This window comes from Mya arenaria, chromosome 4 (assembly GCF_026914265.1).
Source record: "Mya arenaria isolate MELC-2E11 chromosome 4, ASM2691426v1".
Lineage (NCBI taxonomy): Eukaryota > Metazoa > Mollusca > Bivalvia > Myida > Myidae > Mya > Mya arenaria.
This window is the reverse complement of record NC_069125.1, coordinates 44,477,108-44,493,400: the sequence shown is the minus strand read 5'-3', so window position 1 is coordinate 44,493,400 and position 16,293 is coordinate 44,477,108. Positions and strand designations below refer to the sequence as shown.

Sequence of the window (16,293 nt, the reverse complement as noted above, 5' to 3'; positions counted from 1 at the left end):
ACTCTTTATCGCCTAACTAAACTTGGTCAAAATTCAAAAGATATACTTAATTAAGGTAAGATATGAGGCCCGGGTGTCCTTTGAATAAGAAGTCAACAACTGACTTTAATATACCATGTTGTTCGAAAAAGGTTCTGAAATAATCAATAGCTAGTTTTTCCTTTCTGCAATTCAAAGTTTTACAGGGTAGCGAATCATTCGTTCACCCAACAACTAGCAATGGGTTTACATGTCACAAAAAAGCATTTAAAGTCCGAGAATACAACTTGCCAGGATTGCTTCCTGAGTGACAGTCACGACGTGTCTCGATTTCCCCTACCAAACATTTTTTTTGAAAGTCATCTACTGTTTATGTCTAAAGTAAAGCCATTAACGCTTGTCTCATTGGACCGCATGACGCTGTGGTTGCTTTTTTGACAGTTGTCGTTCATACATATAAATGATATCACCCCCTTAAGTAAGTAGTATGCATGATCTCGGTTCTGCGTGAACAATTATAAAGAAGCTAGTTTCAGCTTTCGGACCTCACTAGTTTTTCTATAGTCTCTATAGTTTTTTCAACGACACTTTTTCTGAAGTGTATTTTAAATTTTATCAAATCGTTCAAAAATGACCACATATTAATTTATCAAAACTTTATCAGTTTTTTAACGACAGTTTTGATAAAACTTTTACGTTGAAGTGTTGTCCGGCTAAGTTTTCATAGTTGAAATTACGTTTATCCAATTATTAATCCGCAGCGGCACAATTATATGACTTCCAAGACCGTTGCCTACGGTAATTGATTTGACTGGTATGGAGCTAATGAACATAGCACCGTTTTCGGAGTTTGACCTAATTATTCGATATCCAGTTACGATGGAAACAAACAACTTCGCTTTTATCTGACGTTGGATTGGATTGTGAAACCAATGGGCTTAATCAATGCAGTGGTTAAATTGTATGCAAGTAATGTTGCATCCGCCCCACATACATGTGAACATAACTTTATTTTCGCATTGGATTAGCTCCATACCAGTCAAATCAGTCGGATTTTAAATGCTTTATTAAAAAATCCAACCGGAATTCAGAGACACAACTTGTTTGAATCCAATCTATAAATTTAAATTAAGTGCAATGTTGAAGGTATGTGTGTTTTATAGACATTCCAGCAAATTTATGGCGCTCACGGTAATTTGAAGTGAACGATTAGTATCACTATCCATTGAAATATTATTCTGAAACGGCGCGTAGATGCACGTGAGTGAGTCGAGTGTGCCGGATTGGGTAAGACGGAATTTTTCCAGGCCCGGTAAAACCTCATATGACCGTTATGTAATAATAGCAAGCCTTACAACCGGCTTCCGCACGCATACGTGTACAATGTACAAAGAGGCTGTCAGATAAATTCAATTGTCATGATATGCACATAATATTAATAATATACAGGTATATTCGTTCCATACAAGTACATACCAACTGTACTAGCTTATCGCTTTTTAGACATATAACATGTGATTCAATAGGATTATTGTGGCATATCTTCTCTTAGAAAATAAATGTTTCAACAATTTCTTTTACCAAATATGTATGACTCCAACAAATAAAACATTTTGAGAAAATAAAGGGAGCTTTTATTTTGATTTTTATATGTTTTTAGTAGAAGAGAGAGTTTCTCTATCTTTCACACGTAGCCCATCGGGGGCATTAATCTCCTTTTTATGCATAAATAGAGGAGACTTTCCATACTTCCAATATTTACCCATTGCATCTTTGTAATGCTGAAATGAACGCAGATTTATGACAAACCATAATGTTGCATTCAATCCATAAGGTGCAAAAGATAGGCTTTGTAGGCACTTCATAGGGAAGCCGTTTGCATATGTATATTCAGTTTCCTTTCTTCTTAAAAAGGAGATTTTTGGGACCCGTTCTGCACCCATTTTGCGCGTGAGCATTTTTATCATGAAGCTTAAGAAGAACTTTAATATAACAAATTATATAAACAATTATGAACTATTAACCATTATTTAAAGCCATTTTAGATGCTTGTTTGGATTTGTTGATGATGATAGTGCTAATGATGTATTTTACTAGTCAAGTGTGTCAGTCAAACATTCACGCGATCGTGACTACCTTGTTTAGAGATAAGATGTATTTAGACTGAATCGACAGGCTATTGATAGGAATTCATGGCAGGTACTTCTATCAGTTTAGCACGACCGAAAGATAAATTACCCCTAAATCGACCCACGTCTTCATACTTCGATAAAGAGCGCTTTAAGTTTGCTTTCAATATTTATATAACTGATGAGTGTTAAAGTTGGTCGATTTTTTATCCGAAGAAAATATGTTTTCAAATGTGCTTTGTTTGGTTATAATAACTGTTTTAGCAGGGAAATGCTTATCCGCAAGTATGATATGTTTTATATATTTTACCTATTTGTAGTACTACCTATTGGTATTTTGTTTCGATAAAAGTCTTAACTTCGGATATATTTACACGACCTTTTGAGTTTAAAAAGGTTGCATGTCAAAACCCGTTCAATAATAATGTGATAAAATGAAACTAAATTGATTTAAATAGAAACGGAACTGGAACTTGTCTATTTATTTTGTTCGTTTTTTCGACCTGACGTGAAGACAGTCAGCAGCAGCTTATTGAATTACATTTGTAATCGTCAATATTCATTGTTGGATGAATATTAATCAGTCAATAAAATTAATATTTCTGCAAACGTCAAACAAACTAATGACCATTTTCTTAAAATTGGCTGTAGAAGTTTTTGTTTTGGCCGTCATAAAAATAAGCATGCTTTATTCCATTTTTGCTCTATTTATTTATTTATTTATTTATTTATTTATTGAGATACCATTTGTTTGGGAACAAGTAACCATGATATGCTGTTTTACAGCAGATTATGCTTTTACTCAACACATACGTAATTATTTTTGTTTTAATTTAGAATTAACATTTATTTTAGATCTTAGAAACCCGCAATGCTTTATTGAACAAACGTACAAAAGTCCAAACGAAAGATAAAGCCAAATAAGATATCATGGACTAATTTTGCTGCGTTATGTAACTTTTATAGTCTTTTCCTTTGGGCAATAAAGTGAATATTTTGTTTTCTTTATGATATGATTATTTTTGTTAACTAAGCAATTACTTGGGTTTAACAGTGTTTCTTTGCGTAACTAAGTGATGATTCGGGTAACTACGTGTTACTTTGGGTAACTATGTTATGATTTTGGTAACTAAATGATTCTTTATGTAACTTCGTGATTCTTTGGGTGACGAAGGTTTGGTTTTGATAACTACGTGGTTATTTGGGTTGTATTCTTAACAGTGTTGGTAAATAATAGGGAAAAGGTACTGCCATATTTTAACTGAAAAGTTGTTACTGAGGTACTCATTGAAACGACAATTCAGGGCATATTTTATTAAATATAAATTATAAGATTATTTTCTGTTACAAATAGTGCTAAATTTCAAAATTGCGACAGTATTTTTTTTTAAAAAGCAATGAAACTTCCTGCGCGTTTATTTTGTTACGAAAATATTTGCAGATCTCTGTTTTATGATTACTGTTTTACCAGTTGACCTTGATGTAGGCATTTAAAAATAATGTCATTTTTCATGAATCCCTTCTTAACAATTTACTTATTTTTGTATACAATCTATTCATACAGAATGCAGCTCCGATAAAAAGTCCGACATTGTATTTCTCATCGACGGTTCAGCAAGTGTTTCTTCCGAAGGGTTTCAGAAAATAAAGGATTTCATTGGCCAGTTCCTTACATTGTTCCCTGTTGGACCTTCTGAGACGCAGATCGGTATAATGGTGTTTGGGGATGACGCTCATATTGAGTTCCATCTTAACGCACACGGATCCGCTGCTGACGTTACTAATGCTATACAGAACATACGGTAAGGCGCTGCTGATCAGTCTTTTATCAGTTTCGTGTGTACTGTTTTTGCATTCCAATAGTAGAATTCTGATATTTTAAAACCGTTTCGAGCGTTTAAATATAAAAAGGATTAGTAAAACCGTTAGAAGCCCACAATGGACTTAATAGTTGTCTTTAAGGATTTGATGTACAATCGTGACTTATAATTATTTGTTGTTGTTTTTATTTCAATATAAGTGAATTAAACCGTCTTAGATCGTCCATTAAAATGATTTCGAGTGAAAATATATAAACACTAACCATTTTATTCTTTGCGGAAAAAATCGATGTTGAATGTGGGGTTGGCTATTTAACATCTTTATAGCTTTAAAACCTGTTTGATTTATGATTATAAAACAATCTTCACGATGCACTTGCATTGCTCTTTCGACGCGAAAACACGAACTAGCAGAAATCAGTCACTACATAAGAAATGTATAATTTATGGAATGAGCCCCAAACTGTCTACATCACGAGAGACTGTGCTTAAAAAAAGTACTTACGAGTTAAAATTATGGTCTTGTCACACTTATTGAAAAAATAATGTATTAATTTTTATTTTTATTGCAAACATGTCACTCTTAAGTAACATTACGGTCACATATCCACCCATACGATTTGTTTTCCATAGGGCAGACTTCTACAATTTTGGGAATTCTTAGGTACCGCATTGGTTTGCGGCAACCATGTATAACAGTCATATCTTTTGCGGGGTTTTACGGTGCCCTTTAAACTTTTATCTACTCTAATTGTGCGGCTCCCGTGTGTTAACCACAGGAGAGCACGCCACACGGTGTTCCTGCTGTTTTATTAACGTTCTATGCACATCATTGGAGAGGCTCTTGAGGGACTTGCAAGGACGTCGTCAGGTTGTCGTACGATGATATTGTCAATTGTAGGGTCCCAAATTTCCCTTGCAATGCTCTATACGACATCTAGACAGGCGTATGGCAAGTAAAACTTTTAAGGATAAATCGTTATCGTTTAACACCGCTCTAAAAGCTCCCGATGCGACCTCCAACTGCGGCAGCCGTGAGTTTCTGCAAATCTGATGATAAATAACCAGGGTTTTACATTCTCTACACACCCTTATTTTGAAGCTTTCCGGAGGCCGGTACCGAGGTGATAGCTGCGGCCATGCGGTTGGTACGCAGTTCTATGTTTACTGGCAACGGGAGAAGACAGAACGCCGAAGGAGTTGTAATCTTGTTGACTGACGGTAAGTGGTACGCAGTGGCATGTTCACTGTTGGTAATAGGACACGAAGAGACGCTAAAAGGATTGTGAATTTGATACCTGATTGGCGGTAATTAAGCAATGTTGACTACGGCTATACCAAAAAATATTGAAACGTAAAAGGTCGAGTAAGATAATAAAATAAAATAAATAAAATAAAATTTTGTTTCTGTTTATGAGAGGATATTATTTAATTGATGTAATGTTTCATAACACTAATGCATTTTACCTATATGATGATATATATAGTTATTCACCGATTAAAGTATGAAATAAATGTGTGTCGGTCCTACGATTGTGCATCCTTACTTTTGTAATTAAAACAGCATATCAATCTTACAGGAGGAAGTATCACGTCTCCTGAAAACATAGTAGCAGCCGATGAGTTAAAAGCTGACGGTGTCACTATATATACAGCTGGCGTCTCCAAAGGCCCGAATAATGTTCAAACGGAAATGGAACTGCTGGCGTCAAAGGTCGAATACTTCTTCCGTGTGGATGATTTCGGTGCCTTCGATAAGTTGCAGGGTCCACTTGCAGTTACAGCGTGCAACAGTATGCTTATTAATTTAAAGATCCAAGGTTAAAATACGAATTTTGTTGAACAAAACTGTTTGTTGCACAGTAATGGATCATCGTCATGCTGACTTGTGGGTGTTTAAGTGTTTAAGTATTTGCATGATATAACAAGTAAACTCAACGTAAGTAATTATTCACTGCTGCGTTTTTCAGATACCGGCGGATGTCTGTGTTTTAACGGTGGCTCTTGTGTTCCGGGCCATACATCCTGTCAGTGCCACCCAGCGTTCACCGGTTGGAGCTGCCAGTACAGTACGTACTTGCATTTATAGCGAATTCTTCTTAAAACAGATCATACTGACTGTCTACTCTAAACAAAATATCAATGGAAAAGTGTTCATATAATGGAGATTGCGCATAGCATACTGCGTTTGAATGTGTACTTTTCGAGTACTTTTTAAGTATAATGTTATTCATAAAATATATTAACGATAGCAAAGACACATGTAAAATATGTGACATACTCTACACAGGTATGCGATTGAGCTTTTTCACTGTGATAGCGCCTGATCCTAGAAGACTACTTTTTAGTTCAACCGAAACTGGTAATATAAGTACAAGTAATGTTCTGCAACATATCTTTTATTGGGGTAGTCCTTGCGGAATTTCATTGACACGTTTATTTAACTCAGTACATTTCCACTATATACGTAGGCGTCACTAGCAACTAGTGTGCGAATGTTATGCGTCATCTAATAGTCGTGCAAAAACCTACTAGAACGAGCACGAATATACCTGTGTATCCCTTTTGAATGCTACGTCATCCAGATATGTGTAAATTGTACAAGTTAAACGCGCGTGGTTGATATTCCGGACACGTACAAAAATCAATTAACGTCATACAGATACAAGTAGGATGTTATGTGAATGGTTACGATGTCTACATAAACAAAAGCGAGAGAGACTTACACAGAGAGGTAACAAACGAACTTGAAGGTCAATTGCTGCTTTTAACTGTACTAGTAGCAACTCGTACAAGTGGAAATGCCAGTAGCATTTTCAACCTCTCTTTTAACCACACTATGCGAACGTTATAGTAAGCACTTGGCGCACATAAAGGGCTGGCTGATACTTTCCATGCACCTTCATGCTTATGTCAACGTACAAACAGTAAACTTGCAGTTTTTGGGCTCTCTACATTGAGACAATATACCCACGATATCGTTTCACTCTCGGATTGCACAGTATCTGTTTGCATTTGCTTACTTGCAGATATTTGTTCTGCTGTCTACAGCCCGTGTCGTCCTCACGGATCGTGTCATGTGAATGGAAATGACTATACATGCACGTGCGACCCGGGATTTACCGGGAACCACTGTGATATAGGTATCTATGTTGTTGTTGTTGTTGTTTTCAAACGGAGGGAAAGGGTACAAGTAAATAAAGATTAATGATAGTTTGGACCAGTACCTAAGTACAGCCATCAAACTTGGCTGATGTTAACTATCGCTCAAGAAAATCTTCGAATGTCAAAGCTTCACTCATCACTCAGTCTTTCAACATAATGTTTCAATCTTTAACATATACATAAATACTCTGAATTCTCTTTTTGTCCAGATATAGACGACTGTGCCAGTTCCTCGTGTCTTAACGGGACCTGCGTGGACGGGGTGAACTGGTTTTATTGTGCGTGTTTTCCTGGATACACGGGAAGATTTTGTGATGAAGGTGAAATGCTTACTTTAGTGCATCTCATAGCTCATCTGTGTGTCAAAGAAACATTTCCAGGCAGAACATTGGTGTCGTTTACGGCGTTTTTGTCGCAATTTTCATTGTTTTGGTACCTTCTCCATAGCTCACACCGGCCGTTCAAGATATTATATTAACAATTTTAATGCACTTACTTAGATGAAAGTATTTATAATACGATGCATTTACGTATGTGTCGGATTTCTTTTCAGTGGTATTGTTGAATATACACATTTGTAAATAATGATGATTTGAACATTGTATATTTAAGACAAGCAGTTACCCCGTGTAAATACACATTTGGTCAGTGCACTGATACTCGTGAAGTTCAACCATGTACTGATCAAATGTTTTCTGTTACATTAACATAATCTCATGTATTAATAATTTAAAACGCACATGTGTAGCGAGGTCTAATTCTTATTTAGTCACGTCCCTTAGATTGATGGAAATGTCGGGCGATGCAAAAACTAATAAGGATCAGAACGTAGGAACCGTCCAAGACATTCACATCAGGTTTTAGTTCATATACTCATATAACGTGTGAGTGACAATACATTCGCGAGAATGGGAAAAGGCATTTAACTCTTGCTTTACTAGAAGTTGGGTTCCTTGTTTTGAAGAAAAAAAAGCGCTGACATCCGCATGAGATGTTCTTGGTGTAGAAAAAAACGAGTCTTTCAAAACATTCATATCTAAACACAATTCCGTTTCTACAGAAATCGATGAGTGTGCCTTGAACACGCCGTGCAGGAACGGTGCCACGTGTCACGACCTCATCGCCGATTTCCGATGCACATGCGTGCACGGTTACACCGACAAATCCTGCTCCACCGGTAATGTTTCTCTGTGATGTATGCGTGATAATTCCCATACATCAATACTGAAATGATAATTACAATGTACCATATAATGTAATGATATATCTCATCAATGGTTTGGCTGACCGTCCCAATCTTTATTGATACAAAATAATGTACTTAGTACGTGTGTTATATTGTTTGTTCAATTAGTTTGACTGTTTTTCATTGCTTTTTGATCCTCGTGCCACTAAAGAGACAGTAGGTATTTGCGAAAGTGTTGGCTTAAAGCATGTGTTTAAACGTTATATCTAATAGTTGCTTAAAGAAGAAAAACAACTGCACAGTAGGGGACAGGTAATGCTCTTGATATACATATTGGTTATTGTGGAAAAACATACAGTAGGCATAAGCCCATGAGTACAGTAGTATACAAATAAATAATTAAGTTATTATAAATAAGTTAATACATTCATATGGTTGGTGATTAGTATTATTTACATGTAGTAAAATACAGCGATAACCTGCAATAAAATAAATAATTATTTAAGTCAAAAATCAATGTTTATATATGCTCATGTATTACTACTTGTAAAACAGTAAGTCTTTTGCAGCAAATGCTTTAAGACAAAATGTTGCTATTTTTTCAAAACACAGCTTTCTGATTGCACTTTATAACCGTTGGTACAGTAACATATATTTATTACTGTTTGTCTTAGTTCTATGAAAAATTCACATTCGAAAATAAAGTGAAATTCATCTTCTAAAGAGTTACAAAATGGGCTCTTTCATTAACTGAAATAGGTGTAGGTTTGTTCCATCGACCTGTTTCTATACAAAGTATATGTGACGAAACACGTAATTTAGTAAATGAGATGTCTAAATTTGGTTAAAATTTAAACTCAGCAAATAGTCTATACGTTAATGCTCTACATGAACTTTGTATATCTGCATTTCATTCTTGCTTATAGTGGTCACTGATTCTTTGTTTAACATCATATAAATCAAATTCACATTTCCTGTTTAAAATATCCACCTTTGGTGAACACAATTCCCAAATAATTAAGTTTATAAATAATTTCAATTTCTTCATTATTAATAAGTAAACATAATATTACCTTATCTCCGTCCTCCTTTTTTAAATATCATGATTTTAGTTTTACTGACATTTACTTTTAGCTTCCATCTATCACAATATTTTATATTTCAGTATAGTTAAACTATTTTGAAGTCTCTTTTCAGTTTCAGAAAAAATACATATATCATCTGCATATGAAATGAGATAAAAATTTAACATACAAATAACAATGCCATCATGGCCTTTCATGATCCATGTTTCTTCTTAGTCATTTAGATACATAGCAAATAAAAATGGGGAAAGGCTTTCCCCTTGTCTAAAACCTAAGTTGCAACTTAATCCATCACTAACCTTATTATTGCTTTTAAAGCTTGATCATTTATATACATATTTCTAATATATCAAAAAACAATCCTCTCAATCCTTGTTTGTAAAAAAGTGTTTGTTTTTCAATATAATCAAAGCCTTTTGTAAAATCTATAAGGCAACAAATAATCTATTATTTTTGTTTAACATATGCTGTTAGAGTCCATGGACAACAAAACTAATTTATCCAAAGTACTCATTTTCCGTCTAAAACCAGCCTGTGCTTCAACATATACATTATAATTCTCTGCCCAGCATGTCAGTATGTTATTTTTTATCTTGGAAAATAATTTTTAAGTACAAAAAAGAATGATTCCCCTTTAGTTTCCATGGTCTTCCCTATTTCACATTTTGAAAATGGCACAATATAGCCTTCAGTCCACAAGTCTTGAAAATATCTTTTATCGAACAATTTATCAAACAACTTATGTAGGTATTCTAGTACATTAATGGGAGCATATTAAAATAACTCATCAATTACATAGCCAGGACCTTCTGAGCGCCCTAGCTAAGGTTTCAATTCTTTACAAGCTTTAACAATATTTTTAACAAGATCTCTTGATTGAGTTCATCAAACATAAATGTAGGTTATCCATGCGCATACCTTTCATTAAAATACAATATATCATCATCTTGTTGGTAACAATGTGTCTATGGGTTATTAATGGCTTTAAAATAATCTGCAAAACTATCAGATTGTGTACACTCTTCAGCATTTTCCAATATTCTTTGGCATTATGTAATTTGGCTTTTTCAAGCTTATTTGTTTTATCTTTTTCATAAATATTTATTTTATTCCTACACAAACATTTATAAATTGACCAAGCCTTTACCATATTTGATCTATTTGTATCTGATTTGTCTTTTCTATTAATATTTAGAAAATAATAAAACATATTTTTACTTGCAGTACATTGAGTATCATACCAATTTTCTTGACTGTGCTTATTGCTATTATCTTTGTTTTCATGTTTAAATTTTAAACAAAGGTGAACATACAGTATCAATTAATTCATAACACTGACTGAGATTAACATTTATATCTTCATTTCTATTACAGCTAGTAACACTTTCTAACAGTAATTGTTAAGTGTTCATGTTTCAGTGTTTTCAAAGGTTTCCTTATATATACCTGTTTTATCTTGATCACATATATACTTATATGGTATTTTTGTATTATCATTGGTAGCATTATATATAATATATTTGTATATAATAAATAATGTGTTATATGTTATGCACCACTCTTATGTTAACAAATACCCTCAGTTGTGTTGTTGTTCTTTCGATTCGTCTGCTATTTATTTCACATTTAGACATACAATAACTTTGGAATGTTTGGCTTACCGTGGTCGTCTATTATAATGTTTTACAGACATCAACGAGTGCGCCAGCGTCCCATGTCAGAACAATGGCACGTGTCAGGACCGCGTGAACGACGTCGAGTGTCAATGTCCCGTGGGCTACTACGGCTGGTTTTGCGAAACAGGTAGGTTGCGTAAGAAACGAATTATATTTTATGAGTTTCTGCTTCGTAAGTACTTTTTATTTGAATTTATATATATATATATATTTAATTCTTCAATTTCGGTCTTTATATCATCTATTTCTATATATGTCTGACGTTATCGAATAAACGAATGCTTATTGAGCGAGCATCAAATGTTTGTTTGTTTCGATGTCTCGGTTCCAATCATGATCGGTAGAAGTTAGCTTTGCAGAAACGATTCTCTCATGCTTTACAATCTTCAGCAACCTGTCAGCCGACTATGGCGGACGTCATCTTCCTTTTAGACTCCTCCATCAGCCAGACTGAAGACGACTTCAAGAAGCAGCTTGCTTTTGTCAACCAGTTCATTGACCACGTGGTCGTCGACGAGAGAAACTTCCGGGTAGGCGTGGTTACGTTCTCCTTTAAGGCGCACCTGGAGATTGGCCTCAATGACTACAAAGACAATGTCACACTGAAGGAGGCTGTCAACAATATCACCTTCAGGTCAGCCTCTGATGTTATTGTAAAGCACGGATATGGCTGAGAGAAAATAACAACCCTCATTATTTCCTTTTTATTTGATAGTGATATAAGTACACATCAAGTTAATACCAAGACCATGTTGCCATGGTTTGATGCAATGAACACTAAATAGAAAACAAGTAAATGGATACGTATCATAAAGCCATATGTATTTCAGACCTGGCGGGACGCTAACACATCTTGGATTGGATGAAGTCACTAAGCATGTGCATGATATATTGCCAGAGCGGTAGCTATTTAAATGGATGTTTTTTGCCATTTCGAGGTCTTGATGTTTAAGGACGAGAATCGGGACAATTAGCAACTTAATCAATAAGAAGCCATTAATTTGCGTCGGCGGGGATACACGTCGTTTTCAATTTGACAACTTAACGCCCTTTTAACGGAATAAATGGTCGAAAACTCGATAAACGGCTGCTTTTGATTTCGCTTTCTACACAAAACAATGGCCAAAATAATCGGCACTATACATTAAAGCATAATGCCTACTTTCTTTAATATCTGTTATGATTTCAAGTTTTCGATTTTAAAGCAATTTAAGATATGATCCCGTTTGCAAGTCACTGAGTAAAAATATAATCCTATTTCCTTGTTTAGGCTGTTTGGGAAAAAAGCGAAGCGATACGTGTTCCTCCTAACCGACGGCATGTCCACTAATCGCCAGAGCACACTGCAGGCTGCTGCAAAACTCAAGACAAATGTCACAAAGGTTTTGGCTATAGGTAAGCTTGGATAATTTAAACGTCACTCATCTTAAATGGGGTAACAAAGTTATCAAACCCAAAAGTTAGAGCGAACACTGTTAAAGTTAACAAGCTATTTCACGCCATTTTAACTTCTAGAAACCAACTATGCTTTCCCATGGTTAATCCATGTGTTTATTTTTTACTTAGCTCCAAGAGAAGAGAAATAACTTCTATTTCTAAAGTAGACTACGTCCTTTTGCCATGATACAGGTATTGGCTCGGAGGTTTCCCAAGATGAGCTGCTTGGCGTGGCCTCCCCGGGGGACGAGCGGGCTCCCGGGTACGTGTTTTCCGTGCACAACTTTAACGCTCTCTATACAGTCATAGAGCAACTGGTCGCCCTCACATGCGACGGTAAGGCGTAAAGGACCATTTAATATGATTCATATTTGTTTAATAATTGCGTGGTGATGTTTTTTCCTTAGCAAAAAGCTTTAACAATTTGACATTTCCTCCAACGCAAACGATTTGACAGTAAGCTTTCGGTGGTTGATAATACATAATGAATAGAATCATTCGAGAACAAGAGATGCAAGAAAAATAGTAAACATCATGTAGTTTATAGAACACCTCGGAATTCTTTTTTAATGATTAGCTTTAGTTGTTTGATCGTTGGAAATGCGATTCGACAAAGGACTCGTTGCTAATCTAAGCTTGTGAAGGTACAAAATGTGTTCATTGATTGTTCCTTATAGACAAAAGAATTCGTCAAAGTAAGCTTTTGTAGTAATCTCAATGCCTTCATAAGCAAAACTATTCATTTATTTTTAATGAAATATAAATAGTGTGCATGTGATGAGGTAATGTGGTAATGTTTGTCTTCAGGTTGATTCTGTACAATATGGCCCAAAATAGACATTATTAATTTTCTTCCCACTGGGTATAATGTGTTGAATCTTTTGTCCATATAGCGGTTACTTACTTCATATGCGGTTAATTAATGATTCAATATAACATTTACTTTTAGAGTGTTTTTGGAATACATCAAGTGATGTTACATTTCTACTGGATATGAGGTCAGATATAAGTGATCTTGACTTCAGCCAAGCAGTAGATGCACTGACCTATATTCTGACGGATACCCTTAATAAAAACTTCAACGTCACAGTCCGCCTAGCCTTGGTTTCGTATGACGATGAACGCGTCCAAATTCATCGTCATTTGACAGACACGGCAACCACTGACAGCTTGATTCAATACATACAGACTTTGACAGTGATTCGGTCTTGTGATGGAGGAAGTACCGGGTCTTGTGGTTCTTTAAACATCAACACACTAGATAAAGCACTTCATAAGATAGAACATGATATATTCAGTGAAAGTGCAGACGATACGCGACAGATCATTATACTGCTAACGAATGGTGATCCACGCGTTTCAAGGGGACCCGGCTCGACACTGGCCCGATTGAAAGGTTCGGGCCGGCTTGTGTTTGTGGTGGGGGTCGGGGAAGGATTCAAGATTGAGTCTGCACAGGGGCTAGTCAGCGACCCCGCCTATATTTTTGTGTCTCGTTTTGGAGAGACCCACAGAAATCTGGACCTGATTGCAACAGAAGTGTTCTACAGCTCGTGCCAACTTTCGAATGACTTTTGAAACAAACTTACTGTTACATGTTTTAAATTGATTTTGTATCTATTGAAAGATTAATTTTGCATCGTCGGTTCCATCTATCAATGGGACAGGTTTTTCAATACACAAGATAAAGGCATTTCTTTAAAGAGTTTATGTGGTCGACCTTTGTGGACTCGATCAGAACTTAAGGAAAAGGAGAGTCACTGATTGCAAAATAAGTTTACCAAATGTTGTGATGGCTACTCAAGTTTACACACATGGAGAAATTATAATATTTTCTTTATAAATACAGACGCCAAATGTTCCAAGCGGAATTTCAGATACCGCGTAGGAAGAAAGTGATCTGAGCATGTGCAGATCTGATTTATATACGGGTTGGAATTTTCCTTTTTATACTCCAGGTCACAAAAAGGTATAACTAGTATATACCAATAAATAAACATAAAAAATAACTATTACCTTTTATGTTTTACTTTTATTATTTTCTCCGTCAACCCTAGGTGTCTCTTCAGCTTCTTTCGCCAAGGTCGGGTAAGTATTTAACACCAACGTTCTACCTCATACAGTACAGATTGTTCGTTTATTACTAGATTTCACAAGTGATCCACAGTTTAATAGATACTGCGGTCTGATATTAATATGTCCGTATGCATATAGTGCAGCAATACACTCTGAAACAATATCAAAACTGACCAGGATATATCTCATTTTGCAGAGCAGCATCATTTTTTATTATAATTGTTTATGACTGTTATGCTTCGCCTCAAGTTTAATGTTTGTTTGACCTTGATCCTTGTGCCTGTAAACATAAGTTTTGCTTCTATTTAGCCTACCGGGATTGATTTATTGATAGATAACACTGTCATGAAAATAGCATTTTGTCTAGCCTCTTCTTATACGCGTTTCTAAAAACGACTGCTACCAAAAATCATTTTGTAAATATCTTTCAGTTCATATATTTATTTTCCTTTTCTCTCGAATCGTAAATTAATAGCTAATTATAACTCTTTACAGCACACTCAAATTGGTCAAAATTTTAATGGTAACGCTAAGCGGTTTTTACGTCGAAATGTTGAAAAAGAATACTTCCTTATAAATATATAGGTCACACAATATTAAAGTTTACATTCCCTCGACACAACTTACCTATATACCTCATAATTATATTTTAGTTTGTGAAATAGTATGCCAAGTAAAGTATATAAAGCCAGGATGTCTTTTGATTACTATATAAACTAATGACTTGAACTGGTTATCACCAATGAATGGAAAAGGGTTATCAACTTCCTAATCACATTTACACATAGCACATGTTTCGTATATAGCAGATCCTAACACTGTTAAAATGTTCGTCATAAGCTCTTCAGTAAATACTTATATTTGTTAAAAAGCCATACGTCATGAATAGCTAGTTTGCCCTATTTTGCAATTCCACATTGTATAGGGTAGTGAAAAATTCGTAACTGGACTGAATGTTAACACGCTTAAATTATCATCTAGACCTCGCTGCTTCAATAACCTGCTTCACAACTTACATATTAATGGTATCGAAACGATGTCTCGTTGGTATTTTACGTAACAAAGGATCAGTAATGGCTTTGAAACCGAGATACTCACTGTGTATAAAACCTAAAATCAGTGAATAAAACTGGCCAAGAATGTTTCCTGTGTTGCAATCTCGAAATGCCTGTCGATATCCCCTATCCCATCATTCTTTCGGAAATCATCTACTGTCCAATGTTTCTTGAATACCCATCGCTCCCTGTCTCCTTTGATGGCATTACTGTGTGGTTGTTTTTCTCTGACAGTTGACTATATATTACATATAGGTGGTTTCATCCCTGCTAAGTGAGATGTATACAAATTGTTAAATTACTTAAAACGTTGGGAAGTCTTTACATGTTGAACTTCACTAAAGATCAAGAAATCATCATCTTCCTAAAGGCTGCATAAACCGAACAGCAATTCTTTCGTACTAAGCGGATGGAATTATCGTGTGTTTCTGAAAAGGTTAAACTCGCTAGTAGGCTGAATGTATACATAGAAATAAGAAATATTCAGCATCTTCGTCTACATTGCAATCAATACCGAAGGTGGTTGTTAAACAAGTCGTAATTGAGGTCACTGCAATAGTTTTGGAGCCGCGCATGATATAGCGAGAAGCGACGTTCTCCGCACACAGAAGACTTTAACGACCTTCTGGACAATCGGCCCATTACTTACTTGTTTACGTACTCAATATTTCTAAAATAACGTTTT

At 35.4% G+C, this 16,293-nt stretch overlaps 1 protein-coding gene across 2 annotated transcripts; it reads left to right on the top strand.

Moving 5' to 3' along the window:
* The first annotated feature begins 2,257 nt into the window (after nt 1-2,257).
* Nucleotides 2,258-14,464, top strand: LOC128232805 (cartilage matrix protein-like). 2 transcript variants are annotated; one of them, XM_052946544.1, is made up of 14 exons: nt 2,258-2,393; nt 3,673-3,910; nt 5,031-5,149; nt 5,509-5,721; nt 5,899-5,997; nt 6,958-7,071; nt 7,309-7,413; nt 8,154-8,270; nt 11,054-11,167; nt 11,431-11,674; nt 11,871-11,942; nt 12,311-12,435; nt 12,670-12,813; nt 13,427-14,464. In XM_052946544.1, exons 1-14 carry the CDS (start codon nt 2,330-2,332, stop codon nt 14,053-14,055), a joined length of 2,397 nt encoding a protein of 798 aa, XP_052802504.1. In that variant the 5' UTR covers nt 2,258-2,329; the 3' UTR covers nt 14,056-14,464. The 2 variants fall into 2 exon arrangements, with proteins under 2 accessions (XP_052802504.1, XP_052802503.1); XM_052946543.1 differs by having other exon boundaries at nt 7,303-7,413.
* Nucleotides 14,465-16,293: the final 1,829 nt, after the last annotated feature.

Bases quoted from the DNA above. Each gene is read 5' to 3' on its own strand.
- LOC128232805 (XM_052946543.1), top strand. From the start codon at position 2,330: ATGTTTTCAAATGTGCTTTGTTTGGTTATAATAACTGTTTTAGCAGGG. The intron at 2,394-3,672 runs GTATGATATGTT...CTATTCATACAG, and splicing joins AGGGAAATGCTTATCCGCAA to AATGCAGCTCCGATAAAAAG. The intron at 5,722-5,898 runs GTATGCTTATTA...TGCGTTTTTCAG, and splicing joins TGCAGTTACAGCGTGCAACA to ATACCGGCGGATGTCTGTGT.